General features: G+C 34.8%; 1 protein-coding gene and 1 long non-coding RNA gene across 3 annotated transcripts in view; one reads left to right on the top strand and one right to left on the bottom strand.

Annotated features, from left to right (window-relative positions):
- Positions 1 to 317: 317 nt before the first annotated feature.
- Positions 318 to 20,013, bottom strand: part of LOC147841288 (uncharacterized) — a 70,572-nt gene continuing 50,876 nt past the window's right edge. Inside the window, exon 4 of the long non-coding RNA XR_015503907.1 lies at positions 318 to 382. This is a non-coding gene — a long non-coding RNA (uncharacterized LOC147841288). The remainder of the gene's footprint in view (positions 383 to 20,013) is intronic.
- Positions 10,184 to 19,817, top strand: pyyb (peptide YYb). 2 transcript variants are annotated; one of them, NM_001327895.1, is given in 5 exon segments: positions 10,187 to 10,251; positions 11,801 to 11,988; positions 19,183 to 19,260; positions 19,385 to 19,625; positions 19,720 to 19,817. In NM_001327895.1, coding segments are annotated over 3 exon segments (288 nt in total). In that variant the 5' UTR covers positions 10,187 to 10,251; the 3' UTR covers positions 19,407 to 19,625; positions 19,720 to 19,817.

The following is a 20,013-nucleotide window of genomic DNA, read 5'->3' as shown; positions in this document are numbered from 1 at the left end:
AATAAAGTATTGACTTGATGCTTATTAATACTTATTAAGGTAGTAGTTGGGTATAGGTGTTTGGTAGGCTTACGAATGTAGAATAATATTCATTCATTCGTTTTCTTGTCACCGCAGTCCCTTTATTAATCCGGGGTCGCCACAGCGGAATGAACCTGCCAACTTATCCAGCACGTTTTTGCGCAGCGAATGCCCTTCCAGCCGCAACCCATCTCTGGGAAACATCCACACACACAAACACACACACTCATACACTACAGATAATTTAGCCTACCCAATTCACCTGTACCGCATGTCTTTGGACTGTGGGGGAAACCGGAGCTCCCGGAGGAAACCCACACGAACGCAGGGAGAACATGCAAACTCCACACAGACACGCCAACTGAGCTGAGGTTCGAACCAGCGAGCCAGCGACTTTCTCGCTGTGAGGCGACAGCACTACCTACTGCGCCACTGTGTCGCCTTGTAGAATGATATAACACTTTATAAATTATAATAAACAATGCCAGTATTTAATAAGGGTAATTTGTACTTATTCGTTCCAACATTTAATGTTTATTCAAATATGTAATGGTAAAATCAATGTTTGAGTCATGTCACTGAATGCCAACTTTTCAGTTTGAAACATTGTCATCCATAATCTTTTATTTCTTTATTGTTTTCTGATGTTTCAAAATAAGCACATAGTCCAATTTTGGTTCTTGTAACACATTTTAAAAAAGTTGGAACAGTGAAGCATTTACCACTTTGTAATGTTGCCAATCCTTTTCACAACACTTAACAGACGTTTAGGGACTGAAGACACCAAGTGATGAAGTGTTTCAGCTCTAATTTTGTCCTGTTCTTCCTGTAAACAAGTCTTAAGGTGGGCAACAGTATGGGGTCTTTGTTGTCGCAATTTGTGCTTCAAAATGCGTCACCCATTCTCTATTGGAGACCGGTCGGGACTGCAGACAGGCCATTCAAGTACCTTTATCCTCTTCCTTCCCAGCCAGGACTTTGTAATGTGTGAAGAATGTGGTTTTGCATTGTCTTGTTGAAATATGCATGGGTGTCCCTAGAAAAGAAGACAGCATGGTATGCTCCAAAATCTAATTGTGCCATCACAGAAGTGCAAGTTGCATTGCCAAGGGAACTGACACAAACCTATACCATGACAGACCCTGGCTTTTGGACTTGTTGCTAGTAATAGTCTGGATGATCCTTTTCTTCTTTGGTCTGGATCACACCGCGTCCATTTTTCCCCTGAAATACCTGAAATACAGATTCATCTGACCACAGTACATGTTTCCACTGTGTGATGATCAGTGGTGTAAAGTAATTAATTACAAATACTTAAATGACTGTAATTGAATGGTTTTTCAGAGTGTTTTTATTTTGTTTTGTTTTTGAGTGGCATCGTAATGAATTATCTCAAGACATGGGCACTTTATAATTGTTTGGAAGCATTAAAAGTGTCCAAGAAGATGTAATCTTTACACACATTGACCCAGAGGCTGTTTAGATCCATGTCACTAATGAGAAGATGATGGATGTTTACTGTATGATGACCGAAATGGCCTTAAACACCCAGCAGGCACAAGACATCAACATGACGTCAATTTGACATTGTACCCTAACATCATGGCGATGTTGCAGTTTGTTTGAAAATGAAAATTAGATTGACGTCAGGACTCAACATCAGGGCAACGTCAATGTCCAACCTAAAAGCAACCAAATATCAACCTCTAATGATGTTACAACTTAACGTTGTGTGAACGTTACCACTATGATGTCTATCAGATGTTGGATTTTAGATGTCATATACCTGATGAATAAATTTCCCTAGATGCTGACTAGACAGTGAATTTTAGTTACCTGACATTACAGCCTAAATCTAACCTAATAATAACGTCTTATGACATTGTGTGCCTGCTGGACAATGACTCAATGCACTACAGCATGTAACATTTACAAAACACATGCAAAAAGTACATGTAAATGCATCAGCTTTTTACAGCATAATACTCACTACCCTTGAGTACTTTTAAAAGGGATACTTTTTACTCATACTTTGAGTAATATCTACAACAGATACTTTTACTCTACTCACACTACATTTTTAGGCAAGTAATGGTACTTTTATTAAAGCATGATTTTTCAGTTATCTTTCCACCACTGGTGATGATCCATTCCAGATGTCTCTGAGCCCTAAAAAGTCAACGTGCTTAGACACTGTTAACATAGGGCTTTCTTTTGGCACAGTACAGTTTTAACTGGCATTTGTGGATGTAACTAAGTATTGTGGTACTCAACAAAGGTTTGCCAAAGTAGTCCTGAGCTCATGTGGTGAGATCGCTCATAGATGAATGAGGATTCTTGATGCAGTGCTGCATGAGGGATCGGAGATTTTAATTATGTTATGCACTTTTGAAGGTGAAATATCCGAATGTCTTCATATCTTTTTTGAGGAACAGTATTTTTAAACATTGCTTTTTGTATTTATAGAAGAAAGGTCAAAGCAAAATGGAGACTTGGCTCTCAATATGATGAAATATTAATGTTTAACCAGTTAAACTCCTCGGACCTGGTACCTTCTCTGTGACGTCACCGACTTTCGCTTTAAGATTTATAGGGCTAGCATTGCACCAGACCCCCTTAAGTGGTTTAGTTTGAAAGTATAGAATCTATATTTTATGCACATATGCATCACTTTGGTTTTTATTCTACTGTACAAAAATTATTTACACTTAAATACACAGTATTTTGGATACCCGAGCTGGGTATTGAACATTGGTTTATTTTTATATTTTTCATATGACACATGTACAAGTTATAGCTCAAATGAAAGCTCTTGCCAGTGCTCATACGGTTCTAGCATTCTTTTTACTGAATTCTATTCACATGTCAAACAATTGTCGAATGAATCAAGGTGTTTCTATGCCGCAGAAGTGAAAACAATACATTTATGAACAATAAGTAGCCCCAGATAGCACAGACAGCTGTCATCTCTTACCTTATGCTGTGTGCTTCAGGGCCATTTCTCCTCTGTTTTTGAGATGATGTGCATAAGTAATCCTTTCATATGTCTGACGTGGTCCAAACACTGTGAATTATGTTTTATCAAACAAAAGAATAGTGAAATATAAAAACAATGATCGATCCATGTGACTTGTACAGCACCTCTCATCAGTTACAATACAATACAATAACTTTTGCATAGATTATGGTAGAGACATTTTTCTTTTTTCCCTATGATTACATACATGTGCAGGAACCACCAAAATGAATTACAGCACGCTAAACCACACAAAACCAAAAAGGTACACTTTCAAATTTGAGTTAAAAAAAAATACAAAAAGCAGTGGATTCAAAGCTTTTTTTAAGTGTTTATTATGACAAAGACAACATATACAGTTTTTTTTAAACACGTTCAATAGTTTTTATGAAAATTCAAAGGGTTTTCTTAAAAATTATACCACATTTTTGCATTTACACCTCTGCACGTGGATTTGGGAAGCTTTTAAATTTAGGTAGGCAAAAACCAGGCGGAAATCCCAAAATAATAGCAGAGTTTAACTGTTTAATATGAATATTGCAACAAAAAACTGTTTTCTTTTTTACTGCTGTGTGAGACATTTTACTTCCTTCATTTTGTTTTCTTTCTTCTAATCTGTTTATTTTGTCATATCTATTATTTTTGCTGTTCCCTTCTCCTGTAGTTTTACGATACTTAATATAATTTGATTTTATGCTTAGGGAAATGATTACACCCCATCCTACTAAAATCTAAAATCAATACAGCCACAAGTTCAGTAGTAAAAAAGATATTGATCAGAAACTATAACATCATCCCTTTTTTTTCATATTTAAGGATCTACATTTAATATACAAAGCGCCTAAGGTTGATTTCACTCCAATCTGCACAACATTCACCACATCAGAAGGCATTATTCACAGTCTGATATTTGTAGAGTTATCATAACGTGAACGTTTGCCCAATCTGTTTGTGCTTGTATGATCTGCAATGGCTTTCTCGCTGTTTATTCATCCTGATAAGCTCAAGTGTGAGTATCAATATCTACTGTGTGTTGTTTCTCCTCATTGACTTTTATGGCTGCACCGGTTGAGAGACTCCAACCACCGAGACAATACTAAAAATTTTACAACAGAAGCCTCCGGAAATGATCCTGTAAATCATATGCGTAACATAAACAGGGAAATGAGAAATCTGTATGAGCGAATAAGTACTTACGCATGTTTATATTTAGTTAAAAAAGCAATGTATAGACTTGAACTGAGATTAACGCAGCGACTCCTTGACAGGAGGATTTACACTTTAATCTTTTCCTGCATTTATGGGTGGCTTGAAATAAAGTGGCCAGCATGTACCTTCACTATTCCTTCTGCAGAAATATGCATTGATATTTACACCGCATCTAATATGTAGTCTAAAAGAAAGAAAACTGACTGAATGAGGAATAGAGTGTTAATGAAGCATTCAGAGGTGGAAGAGCTGACACAAAAAGCAATCTTTGATGCTATTCATTAGATGAATGCACGTCCTTATGTGTGAATTGAATTAATGGCCTCATTGAAAGCAATAGAGTGACGCATGACATATTTTTGTAGACAAAACCCAGAAATGAGTTAACGTTTAAATCTTCTGCTTCCACCAGCTATGTCAATAGCATTTTGGGTAAATACCTGAAATAATCTGTTAATATTAACTTAAATTACTTACTCAAATAAAATATATCATTAATACCGCTTCAAACTCTTAGTTTAGTCTATAAGAGCAGTTGAGCCCTCAGAAAAAAATCTTAGGGGTGGCCATTTGAGGCCACAAAAAAATAAGGAATTCATTGTAATGTTTTATATATATATATATATATATATATATATATATATATATATATATATATATATATATATATATATATATATATATATATATATATATATATATATAAAGTCGGTAGTGTATATATTGCCATTCTAAATAGTTTCCTCTCTAAGAAATCTGTTAATACTGTTACATAACATAATCTCTTGCATAATCTGCATATTTTAAAAATGTTCCAAACTGAATTCTGCACAATCAGGCTAAAACATAAATGAGTTGCGAGTCAATACTTGTAATTTGAGCTATCTGACACTCAAGGTGCTCTCATTAATACAATTGAAGATTAATTCCACTGGCTAAATAACAGATCCAGATCAAGACCACTATTGATTAAATGCCCCTTCGCTTCTTTGGTAATCAATGATGTATAATTAATATTTCCTGCTTTCGTTAATGCGTCTAAATGCATGTTTGCCATGTATAGATTTGAGAGAAAATCTTCATCAAAATCCACATCATGATGACAGTCATGTTAACTTTAAATACATGTATTTATCTAAACAAATTGGGTTATGCCTTTGCTTGTAACATACACCAACTTGAAAAAAAGTTTTGTTGTAATTTATAGTAAATAGGGGAGACTGGAGATAGCTGTAATTTTATTCAGATTTAACACAGAGACACACACCGATTATTCTGAAAACTCAGAATACTTATAAAATTAAAATACAGAATTACTTATAACAACCATAGACTGTAAAAAAATGGTTAAATGAACCGAGACGGCAAAATTAAAAAAATTTAATGTGTAAGACTTTTAAGAGATGGTGGCAGTTTTCACAATCAAGAGATATCGTACTTCTTACTCATTATCTGCATTAAATGGTTTTTACAGTGATTTAAGGGATCATCTTCATAGTACTTTCCTTGTGAAATTTCTACACATTCTATACTAAAATCAATGAGAAACACAAGCTAATATTTTTTATGAATATGTAATAAAGTTGGAAGAGAAGCTCTGGCTTAACAACTCTAACTTAAACTTACTCAGAGAAACGCTGTTGTCATCAGTCATTGTTACTTTACTAAGTCAGTTTAATGGTGAAGGGACTCATCGAATATGCATATTGACAATTTACAAAGAAATGTCACGCTCGCTTGTAAAAGTATTTTGTAGTATTTTCAAAATACAGTATTTTATTTTGATACATTTGGCTGCTGTATTTTGTAGTTTATTTTGATACACGTAAAATGTAGTTTTTTGTTCTTAAAAAAAAAATATATATATATATATATATATTTTTTTTTTTTTTGCCCATTCCTCTTTATTATGACCATCCTACAAGGTAATCCAGCTAAAATAGTGCTTAAAATTTCACTAAAATGCAGTATTTAAACCTTATATAACATAAGGCGAAAAACTGCAAAAAGCTCTACTTTTTGAGAAAAAAGAGCCACTCTTTTCATCAGGCTCGCTACGGGCCTGTTTTGAGCACACTGGCTTGAAATATATTAAAGATGTAGAGAACTAAATAAAAAAGATTAATTCAAAGTCACTCAGCTGCGCCCTCTTGTGGATTTACGCAAACCTTTTACTGTTATCCAGCAGTACTTTCAACTTTAATTAAAGTACGTAGCTAAGTATAACTTCATGAAAGCGAACCTTTTTAGAGTTGTGTTTTACAGATTAGTGTTAATAGTTCTTATGACACAACAGAAAATTAATTTTGTAAGTAAATTGCTGCTGGGAAGCTCCAGGAAACGGGTTGTCTAAAATGTTTCTCTATATCTATCTAAAAAGCATCATGTGTGAACAAGAACGACAATTACAATAATATGGCAAATTAAAAGGCCAACAAGCCACCAAACATTGTGTATTTTACCACATATATGGGTTTTAATCTTATAAATCTCCATATTGAAGTGATATTAAAAATAGCCTATACTTTATTGTAAAAATCATCGTCTCTTGCTTCAAATGCCATCATTCTATTTAGACTCTGTATTCTTGCAAGAAAATGACAATGCATCTCCTTTAAACATTTTTAATGTACAAATTATCTGGTCCCACCATATTGTGTCGCTTTTACATGTGAACTTGCATGGTAACTAGATGTGTAGTATGTAACTATGGTGTATGTACACACTGGTACATAGTATTTACTTGTGTAATACTGGTGTAACTACACTCATGTAACAACACAATAATATGTGCAAGTTCAAATGTGTAACAGGAGATTATTGACACAACCTTTGATAATGTGAATTACTGATGTGATTCAACAGTTTACCCTAAAACAACATAAGGCATTTGTGTATTTCTATATACACTTATACTTTTTTGCCAAAAGTTTGCTGTTGTTAAACAGTTGCACAAAGGCATAGGTTATATATATTACACAGTAATATGTGACCATTTTACACTTTATGTTAAGTGGACAATTCCTGATGATTTACCCTGTAATTACACTGGTATCACAAGGGGAAACCTGCTAATGCAGTGTTAGTTCTGCCATTCTTATTCCAATACAGTGTTCAGAAGTACAAGGTATGCAAACTGGTGTGGAAGTGGGAGAACACCTGCACATATTGTTGTTACACAATCCACTTGTGTAATTCTTGTTACAGATGTGTACTTTTATGTGTACTCTGTGTCCAAGCTGGTATCGAACCTGCGACCTTCCGCATGGGAGTTGGTTGCTTTAGCAAGGAGTCTAAAGACCACGGCCTCTAGCGTCACCATTACACATACACTGTATTTACATACTACTTACACATCTAGTTACCGTGTAAGTTCATAGGTATAAGCAACACTTAATATAATGTGGGACCAATTATCCCTTAAAAGCATGCCTGTCAACATTGGGATGTAAAAATAAGGCATGTATGCCCCTTTAAAAAGTCCCCAAATTACTGAATACGCTCACTTGGCTGACTGTTTCGATGTAAATAAACAGATAATTGGTCAGTAATATGTTTTATTATTATTATTATCAGGCCTGGATTGGCTAATCGGGAGGACCGGGAGAATTCCTGGTGTGCCGGTCCGTTTTTTGGCCGCGAGGGCCGGTGTCCCTAGCTCCAGAATCTGTCGCTCTCAGCAGTCACACTTTTTAAAAATAATTTATTTATTTACTTGACCACAGCCTTCTTATTCATTATTTTACCACAGCTCTGCTCTTTTTATCTATTTTCTCGTAGCCTCGTGACGTTGCAGCCTGCAGGTTAATGATATAACTAGATAAGTCACATTTCAATATACAGCTGTTGTGGTACAGTGATTAGCATGTTAGGTTATGGCGCCGCCAACCTGGCTTTGGTCCTCCCCTGAGTAACTTTTTTTTTTTCTTCATTTTTGTTTGAAAAAAGAAAACCCAACCAAGATCGACATCTTTAGATATTATTATTATTAGTTGTGTGTATCTGTTTAAACGCGCACCCAACACCCAGACATTTTCTCCTCTTCAAATCACGAGTACAGAATCTGCACAGGAAACAGCGTCTATTTATCACTATGGAGCGCGTCAGCTGACAGTCATGCATCGCTATAGACCAGGGGTGGCCAACCCTGTTCCTGGAGAGCCACCTTCCTGCAGATTTCAGTTGCAACCCATATCAAACACACCTGGCTGTAATTTTCACGTGGGGTTCAGGTCCTAGATAATTGGTTCAGGTGTGTTTGATATGGGTTGCAACTGAAATCTGCAGGAAGGTGGCTCTCCAGGAACAGGGTTGGCCACCCCTGCATTAGATTGTTTTGAGGATTGTGTCATGAATCTGGTTTGTTGTTTGTTAACCTTTTCCCCTCTGTGTTCTCCTACCAGCTGTCAGCGCTTGCAATCAGCGCGAGCGCTGATCAGCGACTGCTCTGTGCGTTTGCTCTCCGTGTATTTTGTCTTCCACAAATATCAGATCAAATCATCATTTGTCTCGTCTCGTCAAATCTTGTTAATCACCCTCCTGTGTTCATTGTTGCATGTTAAGATTGCCGCAGCTTGTTGCTCAACTGTTGACTGTGCTCTGACCATCAGCACCCGGAGGTCAGAGGTTCCCGCATCGCAGTGGTGGGCACGGACCGATCGTCTCTCCCTCTCTCTCGCTCCCAGCCGTGGGTGGCCCCTTTTGAGTTTTGATTTTGAAGATCCAGATCTGTGTTTATTTCCTCTGAATTAACGACAGACTGCCTTTGTTGAATGTCACTATTAAAAGACAGAGTTGAACTGCACAAACCTCTCTTTTGATTCTGTTACGTGACAGATTGCATATAAAGGGGAGACGACACCTGTAATGAAAAGGAAAGGGAATCCCGCCGTTTTTATATTTATTTCAAAGTGTTTTCATCACTAAACAAAGCGAAAGCACAGAACAGACTTACATTTAAGAGCAAGGGGCGGCCCCTGGTGGTTCAGCGGTATGGGTTGCGTATAGGGAGGCTCGGCTTGTTTGCCACCCTTCAGAGAAAGACTGAAAATACGGGATACCTTTACGGGATGATAGCAGGATAGAACTGTAAAATACGGTAGAATCCCGGGGAAAACAGGAGGGTTGACAGGTATGCTTAAAAGGGGACCCATAATTTACTTCTGAAACATTTTCAACAGAAACTGATAGTATGATAAGTATACTGATAGTATTTCACTTAATAAAATACAAAGAAATTGTAAATAACATTACAATAAACTAATTTAAATAAACAAAGTTAAACAGTTTTTGTGAGGGGGAATTTTTGTTTTTTAAATATACTCCTATAATCTGCTTTATTTACCACTGTTTAACAGAATATGGTGTATTTTCCAGGGCCAATAGATGCATTTCCATGCTATTTACCTTATTCCTAATATTTACCTCCATGGCAATGGCATCAAATTTACTGACCATATAACCATATTTATAATAAATTTAAGCAAACATGCATGTTAAAGGAGTAAATTTTAATTTTTTTGGCCAAATATATTCTGCTGTGTTTATTTACTTATAACAGCTAATTACATAAAGAAACTGTGCGGTTTGAATGTTCAAAATCAGTCTGCATTTTTCATTTCAACCATTTAAACTGCTCATCATCAACTGTTGAGATAAGCAAGAGAAAAACCTATTAGCTGCACTTGTGTCCTGAATAACCCGGCTTCAAATGACTCTTAATTCGCTCCATTTCATTCCATATCTCTCGCATTATTATACAGCGGTGTGTTAATGTACAGAGCATCGCAGACATTGAGATCATAGGCTTGAATGACTTGTGCCGGTGACTCATTAGTTCATCATTAACACTTCGGTTGTGTGTAAGTGCTGGGTGGGGTTTGGACCTCCCTCCGGCCACTCAGGAGCTATAAAAGCATCATGGTCTGCAGCGAGAAAAGCAGATCAACACCAACCACCAACAGCAGCTCCAGCCAATCCTTCTGGGCCCCGACATCTACTGCGAAGTAAGTAGCATTCTGATTCCTTCACATGTTCATTAACAACTTTTTTTTAAATTTGCTTTTTAACGAAGGCAGAAAACATTCAGCAGGTTTAACAGTAAACATGATGAAATAAGTTAGAAAATAATTCATATACAGATGAAGTCAGAATTATTAAACCCCCTTTGATTTTTTTTATTTCCTAAATTGTGTTTAACAGAGCAAGGAATTTTTTACAATATGTCTGATAATATTTTTTCTTCTGGAGAAAGTCTTAATTGTTTTATTTTGGCTAGAATAAAAGCAGTTTTTAATTTTTTAAAAGCCATTTTAAGGTCAAAATTATTAAGCTATATATTTTTCTGGATAGTCTACAGAACAAACCATCCTTATACAATAACTTGCCTAATTGCCCTAACCTGCCTAGTTAAACTAATTAATCTGGTTAAGCCTTTTAATGTCACTTTAAGCTGTGTAGGAGTGTTTTGAAAAATATCTAGTCAAATATTATTTACTATCCTCATGACAAAAAAATAAATAAATCAGTTATTAGAGATGAGTTATTAAAACTATTGTTTAGAAATGTGCTGAAAAAAATCTTCTCTCCGTTATATAGAAATAGAAATTGAGGGGAAAAAATAAACAGGGGCTAATAATTCAGGAAGGTTAATAATTCTGACTTCAACTGTGTATATTGTGTATAATAATATAACTCGTATCATAATTAATTTTTAAAAAGCTCATTCTTTTTTTCTTTGCTATAGTGACAGTGCAGAAAAAAACTCCTCTTTATTTCACAAGATATTCAGATTAAAGAACAATTAAAAAGTTTTAACTCATACTGTTTACTTTGTGAACTTTCATTTATATATTTAATATATTTATTTAATATTGCACTGCTACTTGTGTGATATTGCTTTTAAATAATAATAAAAAAACTAAAATAATTTTGACTTTAGAACAGTTTTGAAAAAATCTAACTGCATTTATTCCAGTCAAAGTAAAAAAAAGAAGACTTTCTCTAGAAGGCAAAAATATATTCTAGCAAATACTGTGAAAATTTAATTAGTAATTTTTTGAGAAGAATAAAATACAAAAAAAAAATCATAAGGAAAAGAAGAAAAATATTTAATTAAGACCAAAAACGGAGATAAAAGATGAAAAAAATTAAAGTAATAATTATAATAATGAATAATAAATTAATATAAAAATAACCATATATAACTAACTGGGTCTAGGGCAAGGGTTGCTGGATTGTTTGTGCTGAGGTTCAGGTGATGTGATTCTTCACAGCAGAGCAGTCATATACCGTCAAAATGGTTTTAATGTGTTTTATTTCTTTATATAGGGAACAGTTGACTTCCTTTTTGAATTCCTTATCAAACCTTAGTGAAGTAAACTTAATATCTTGATGAGTATGATGACATATCAGCACCAGGGATAGCTCCATTTCTATATGTATTCATGTGTTGTGTGTACTTGATTAAACTGTTGAGTTAGGTCTGAGAAAGAGTAGTGTGTTTTAAACAGTTTCTGTGCTCTAAGTGACAGAGTTCTTCTATGTTTGTGTCAGATGGCGAGTGCACTGAGATCCTGGACTGTGCCGCTGGCTCTTGTTCTGTGCGTTATAGTGTGTCTCAGCAGCCTGGCTGAAGCGTATCCACCCAAACCTGAACCTCCAGCGGGAGACGTGGGTCCGGAGGAGATGGCCAAGTACCACACCGCTCTAAGACACTACATCAACCTCATCACACGACAGAGGTGAGCTTAAACAATCACACTCACACAATGTATAAACAATTTTCACATAAAAATATTTTTATGTCTAAACAGTTGCAAAGAAATGAGAAGTAACACTAAATTGTGAATTTTGAGAACAACTGGAAAAAATGAACAGTGCAGAATATTGCAGAAACATTATAGTAGCTAATGGTAGCACTGGTTAGCCATTATTATTTAATAACAACTTTCATTACTAGCTTAAATATGCTATATGTGTTTCATTTGTTGTACATTAGTCACAATGAACCAACAATGACTTAAGCATTCACTGTACTCTCGTTTAGGTGTAATCACTTGTAAAATGTATTACCAATTTCTGAATCTGAAGCTTTAGCAGTATTGCACAACTTGGGGAAGAATTATATTTGTTGATGTTAAGCTTAATGTAATGGTGCCTTTGTTAATGTGAAAGAACAAATATGTTGCCATGTATTTTTTATGAAGCAGCTAAAGTTATATTATAAATACACATTTGTTAAACTGTTATGAATAAACACCAGTTAGCACTAAACACGTATTAGTTTATTTATAAATTAAATAATAAATTAAAATTGTTTGTTTGTGTTTTATTATTTTGCAAATTGTGAAAAAGTTATTTTTATTGTTGTTTAAAATAATCAAATAAGAATAAAATTCTGTGTAAATTGTAACTGAACTTATTATTTTAACATACAGTTGAAGTCAAAATAATTCACCCTCCAGTCCATTTGTTTTCAATTATTTTCCAAATTATGTTTTACAGAGCAAGGAATTTAGTATTCAGTATTTCCTATAATAGTTTTTCTTCTGGAGAAAGTCTTACTTTTTTAAGTTTTTAAAGTTTTTATATATATTATGTACCGTTATCATGGCAAAGGTAAAAGAAATCAGTGATTAAAGAGGAGTTATTTAAACTTTTATGTTTAGAAATTTGTTGAACAAAATCAAGACATTGGGGAAAATATACAGGTGGGCTAATAATTCTGACTTCAACTGTATGTAAGAACGAATTTACAGTTTATATTTGTGAATGTGTGTGTATATTTCATGATTAAAGCCTATTGTAGGGATTGCTTAACTTCAAATAATTCTTGAAATATGATTCTGTGGAAAAAACAGCAGAAAACAACTAATGGCCCAGCAAAGATTTCCAGATGATAATGGAGAACATGAAGCTTTTATTAATGGATCCACTTCTAATTCTCTGTTTTCTCCCTCTTGCTTACATCAAAATGACATCATGTCCTATTTTCCAGTCAAACGGTTGTTATTTGAGCCTGTATTTGCGCATTTGTCTGAATTTCCCCCAAAATGTCTATAGCTTCATTTAAAAGTTCTATATATAGAGACATGCTATTAATTGTAAGTGGTCAACACTATAGTACTTGATATTTAAATGATACTCAAGAGTACTTACAGGACACCATCTAAAACTAAAACTATATGTTAAAAACATTCTGCTAGTGCCAGATGGAATATACATATGAGCAATAGTAGCAGTGCGATATGGCGTCCCACCAGTGCTGATATACAGCCATATCGCAAAGCTACTAGTGTGATATTGCATTTATACAACAGTTCAACGGCACAATCGTGTATATAAATATTGAAATCAAACAAGGAGAGTCTAAAAACCCTTTTTTATTAGGAACTACTTTCTTCCGCCATTCATTCACATCTGCAGCTGATTCCAGAACAGCAGATGGCGTTACTAATTCACCAACATCACTTTAGAGCTAGTGTTTGAATGACTCTTTATGTTTAATGTGATCTCTTTAAGATTATGAGGCTGAATGTGACATGAAATGCCATCCATCTACAGAGATCTCTTCTTAAGTGTTACAGTCTACAGTACTTCTCTAGTGCAATCAGGATTTCACAATAATTAACCCCGAAAATAACAACGAATTCACTACCAGCATGCTGTTGTGTTTGCGATATGGAAAAACGCTTAACACAAGCGGCCTTTGCCTATTTCAATCTGCCAACACAACACACATTCCCTATATGTGAGCAAATCGGTATAAATACAGCACTACAACATACAAAAGAGAGAGATCGACTTATAATATCAAATATACCTGCTAACATGTCTCAGAAAATCCGGGAGACCGGGGGAGGGGGGTTTTCGGGGGTGAGGAATAAATAAAAACGGGATGGTTGCAGGAGACAGGTCTGAAATACGGGATACTCCTATGAAAAACGTAAGTGTTGGCAAGTATTGCTTACTAGTTTAATACTGGTATGATCTGCTGTAGTTAGAAATCTGACTGTTATATCTTCTAAGCGTAAGGGCTTATTATGTGGTTTTGTCGCCATCTTGTGGATAGAAAACGTCAACCGTCGCCGACCAGCTCTCTAAGAAATAGTAAATATTTTAAAATAGGCACTATTCTTACAAATAAACTGCATAGTTGCAATCTAAACAGCTACATTCTCGACTAAAAAAAGCCTCAAAAGTACATTTTGTTGTCTAACAACAGTAATAATTTGTCAAACTGTAGCGTCTCTATGTTGCTGGTTGTATGTAGGCAGACTGACAGCAGACTGCAGACGGCAGACTGACGACATTACTGGCGAAATATCGCACGGCTACCAGCCAATCAGATTCAAGAACCAGACAAACCTGTTGTGTGTGTATATATATATACACACACACACACACACACACACACACACACACACACACACACACACAAGAAAAATTTTCACGGTATGTCTGATAATATTTTTTCTTCTGGAGAAAGTCTTATTTGTTTTATTTCGGCTAGAATAAAAGCAGTTTTTTAATTTTTTAAAATTAATTTTATGGTCAATATTATTAGCCCCCTGAAGCTAAAATCTTTTTAATAGTCTTCAGAACAAACCACCATCATACAATAACTTGCCTAAGAAGTGTCTGAAAAATATATAGTCAAATATTATTTATTTATTTACATCATGGCAAAGATAAAATAAATCAGTTATTAGAAATAAGTTTTTAAAACTATTATGTTTAAAAATGAGTTGAAAAAATCTTCTCTCCGTTAAACAGAAATTGGGGAAAAAATAAACAGGGGGGCTATTAATTTAGGGGAGCTAATAATTCTGACTTCAACTGTATATTTAGATTAACTTACTAAAATAAATTGCAGAAATAGATGGCAAAAAAAAGCAGTTTGTAAAGCAGTGCTGAGGAACAGTGTATACCATATATTTACAGCACTACACTTTTTCAATTGAACGGATTTAGTCTCAGTGAGTAAAACAGGCATATAAACTGCATCTACTTTGCAGTTTAAACAAAACCTCTCTCTTTTTTTTGTTAATGGGTTTTCTCAAAGAGTGCGTTGCTATGTTTTTATCTGAACAACACTCACACAAGTGCAAGGGGTGGGCTGGGTTGCCAGATATCCTTCAACCTGTACACAACCCCTTATTATTGTGCTGTGCGTTAAGATAGATTGTTATTAAGTGGGATTAACATGTCTGGTTACGTCTCTGATGAAGTGTGCTGGAGATGTACCCTGATATTTTCTGCAACAACTTTAACCTTAAAAGGCAGCAATTAAGTGACGCTTATGGGTTATTTCGGTTCTTTTTTGCTTGTTTTTTGTAAATTCCCTTATTTTTCTGAATCAATTTACATTTATCTGGAAGCTCACACACTTTCAGATGGATTGGTCAAGTTGAATGAATTTGTAGTCTCTATTTAAAGGCATTAGTCATTTAAATTCATTCATTTTCCTTCAGCTTTAGTTAACTTATTAATCAGGGGTCACCACAGCGGAATGAACTGCCAAGTTATCCAGAACATGTTTTGCACAGCAGATGCTCTTCCAGCTGCAACCCAGTACTGGAAATCACCCATACACTCTCACATTCACACACATACACCATGGCCAATTTAATTCATTCAATTCACCTACATTGCATGTCTTTGGACTTGTGGGGGAAACCGGAGCACCCGGAAACCCACGCAAACACAGGGAGATCATGCAAACTCCTCACAGAAATGCCAACTAACCAAGCCTGTCATTTAATTATTTAATTTTATTAATTTATATATTTAATATTTTTATATAATTGTTAAAATTCTTTAGTTTTGTTCTATGTATTTAATTTTATTCCAGTTAACATTTATTTTGTTTCAGGAACAAGTATTGTAGATTTTATTAACAGTTTGAATTAGTTTTTACTATGTGTGTTCTGTTTTTATGTCATTTTACTTCAAGATTTTGTCATTTTCATTAGTTTTTCTTTTTTATAGCTAACATTTTAATTAATTAATTGATTCTATTTGAGTTAATTTCAGTTGTTAATATTAATGTTGATATTTATTAAGTTAATAATTGTAACATCATATTTAATGTGACAAAGTTTTACATGTAATAACCCTGTTATAAAAATAAAGCTTAATGGCACAGCAAAATATAAAAGAATTAATTCAAAGACCTCTGCAATCGTATTACTAAATAATTCAGTTGTCTAACACTATTGTGCCTTTTAAAAACTCTAAAAACGATGTTAACGAACAAGTCTTTCAATAGATTCATTCTAAAATGCTGCTCCATTCATCAGTGATACTTTAAGTCATTTATCATTCATTCATTCATTCATTTTCTTGTCAGCTTAGTCCCTTTATTAATCCGGGGTCGCCACAGCGGAATAAACCGACAACTTATCCAGCACGTTTTTTTAACGCAGCAGATGCCCTTCCAGCCACAACCCATCTCTGGGAAACATCCACACATTCACAGACACACTCATACAATACGGACAATTTAGCCTACCCAATTCACCTGTACCGCATGTCTTTGGACTGTGGGGGAAACCAGAGCACCTGGAGGAAACCCACGCGAACACTGGGAGAGCATACAAACTCAGCGACCTTCTTGCTGTGAGGCGACAGCACTACCTACTGCGCCATTGCCTCACCCATTCTTGAAATAATTTTATCACATTTTTTCCCAAAAACTTCCAAAAACTTTCTTACTAAGTGATCAGAGATTTTAGATTGTCTCAATAGTTATAGCGTCCCATATTTTATAAATATTTATTTAAATAGGAACACGAATGGGAACTATAATATTCTTCCACTGTATCTCCGCTAATAGGTCAGTGTTAGCTCACAGCACAGTAGTACAGACACCACACACACCCAGCGCAGGTTGTAAAACTCGATAGCGGATCTGTGGTCATCATGACTGTATGTACACAAAGTATAATCTGGAGTTATTTTACTTGATTAAAATATTTTTGTAGTTTAGTATAAATAGTTTTAAAAAAACTTGTTTATCAAAGAAAATACAAAGTTTAGGTACAAGTAACATATGGGAGAGATGTACTAATATATATTTTTAAATGTCTGTAACGCAGCTTTAAGAATATATATTATATTTCTTAGATGACTCCCAAAGAGCATCAACTATTGCAAGAAGCATGGGAGAGAGAGTTTACTATTTTATTTTTTTAATTAAACAAGGTTTGTGCAGTGTTTTGTTTTTCATTATATGTGGTGCTATTTTGTCAATTATAGTTCTGTAGTTTTAATAAATGTAATCATGTGTCTTGTGTTTTATTTATTAATATTAATTATAATTATAAAGGTGATAATCATTTTTAAAAATCACTATAAAATATTTCACTTAGCCTTAGTATTGGTATTGTATCGATATCGGTATCAATGATACTTGTCTTGAAATACTTGCCATCGGATCGGAAACAAAAACATTGGTATCACCCATCCCTAATAGACACAGTTCTAATTCATTTTTATTTGTAAATGGCGCCTTTACCCAAGGTCGCCTTACAATAAGCATCAACAGCCATGCTAAAACAAACTAAATATTACTAAAACAATCATTGACCAAACAGGGTAAAACACAATAGCGAATATAAAAGAACATAATAAAAAACATGATAAAAAATTGTTAAAGAAAAGCCTGCTTAAAAAGATAAGAAGCATATTAGTCAGATTTTGCTTTTATTAATGCTTAAATATAATAGAAATTATACTTAAATATAATAATAATAGACACAGTTCTGCAAATCTTTATCCATATCTTAAATATGTAAGGACAACAGAGATCACACCACAACTATAACAATTATGGCACAAAGGAAAAATATCAGTTTAAGATTTTTTTTTTTTTAAGTTGATGAACAAAAGCATTATTAGCCAATCAGAAATAATAATGCTTGAAGATGTAAAACTGCAGCCTGCAATTAGAATAAACGAATGTATTTGTTGTTGTTGTGGATGCTAATAGGGAAAATGTTGGAGAAATCTTCTGACTTTCATAGTATTTCATGTTCCTGCTGTACGATGGATGTCAATGGCTGCTTTTTCCCAACATTCTTCAGCATATCCTTTTTTTTGTTTAACAGAAGAAAGAAAAAATACAAATTTAGAACAACTTAAGTGTGAGGAAATATTGATGAATTTTTCATTTTTGAGTGAACTAACTCATTAAATCATAAAGGACTAGTTCACCCAAATATGATAATTACTATTTCCTCACACTCCAATGGTTCTATATATATATATTTACTTTCTTTCTCCTCGGCTGGGTCAGTTGGCATTTCCGTGTGGAGTTTGCATGTTCTCCCTGTTTTGCCGTGGGTTTTTGCCGGGTGCTCTGGTTTCCCCCACAGTCCAAAGACACGGGCTATAGGTGAACTGAATAACCTAATTTGGCCATAGTGTGTGTGTGTATGTGTGTATGTGTGTATGTGTGTGTGTGTGTGTGTGTGTGTGTGTGTGTGTGTGTGTGTGTAAGAGTGTATGGGTGTTTCCCGGTGTTGGGTTGCAGGCTGGAAGGGCATCCGCTGCGTAAAACATATGCTGGATAGGTTGGCAGTTCATTTCGCTGTGACGACTCCTGATTGATAAAGGGACTAAGCCGAAAAGAAAATGAATGAACGTCTTTCTTAAAACATCCCTAAAACAGATCAAATGCAGCTTCAGTTGTTTTATTGGAATATTTTCAGGCGACAAGAGTACTTTTGTGTGCGTATAAAACAAAAATAACTCATTTATTCATCAGTTTCTTCTCATCAGTGTCAGTATATTGCACACATTCACAAGTCCTGTGGAGGAACTATAATAACTTCCAATGCTAAATACACATCATTTATGCTACAGTTGTAAATGTCAAAGTGTGAAGCTCAAATCGTGCATAAATTATTCATCATCACCATCTTTTCCTTCAGATATGGGAAGCGATCCACCCCTGAAGCCGCTGTGGCTGAACTGCTGTTTGGCGATGATGAACAGGACATCCGGCCTCGGTGAGCACTGACTGGAATATCTCAGTTGATCTTATATCACAGTTATTGTATTTTACCTTTACTGACATGCTGTATACGTCCTGAGATGTGTCTTGATTTTGATTTAATTTTGATTTCTGCACAGTGTTGAAGACTTGTTATGGTGATTTGACTCCTCTCTCCTCCTCTGGCTGGTGCATTGGCTTTCTTCACCCATCCATGATAATGATAATAAATGAGTTTACTGAACAGCAGAAACCAGCATGAGCCAAACCCTCATCAAAATGAGGCTCCAAAAACACCTCATGATCTGTACATCTCTCTCAGCCTCCTCCTCTTTCTTATGTTCTCTCTCTCTCTCTCTCTCTCTCTCTCTCTCTCTCTCTCTCTCTCTCTCTCTCTCTCTCTCTCTCTCTCTCTCTCTCTCTCTCTCTCTCTCTCTCTCTCTCTCTCTCTCTCTCTCTCTCTCTCTCTCTCTCTCTCTCTCATGGTTTAATTTATGCTATGTGAAAGACAATTGTAAATAATTTATTATTCGCTGACAAAATTGACTATAATAAAAATGACTGAATGTTGAATATTTGATTCTGCTATTTATTTATAAACTCTTTAGAAATATTATTATTGATGTTTCAAAGTGGCTGTACATATTAAAGACCCTATATGTATGATTTATTTAATCAAAATATCTAAAAACTTTTACACTCACCGGCCACTTTATTAAGTACACCTGTCCAACTGCTCGTTAATGCAAATTTCTGATCAGCCAATCAC

The sequence above is a fragment of the Danio rerio genome, chromosome 12, assembly GCF_052040795.2.
Source record: "Danio rerio strain M-AB ecotype USA chromosome 12, GRCz13ab, whole genome shotgun sequence".
Classification (NCBI taxonomy): domain Eukaryota; kingdom Metazoa; phylum Chordata; class Actinopteri; order Cypriniformes; family Danionidae; genus Danio; species Danio rerio.
The sequence above is the reverse complement of the archived record's forward strand: the minus strand, read 5'-3'. Positions and strand labels throughout refer to the sequence as shown.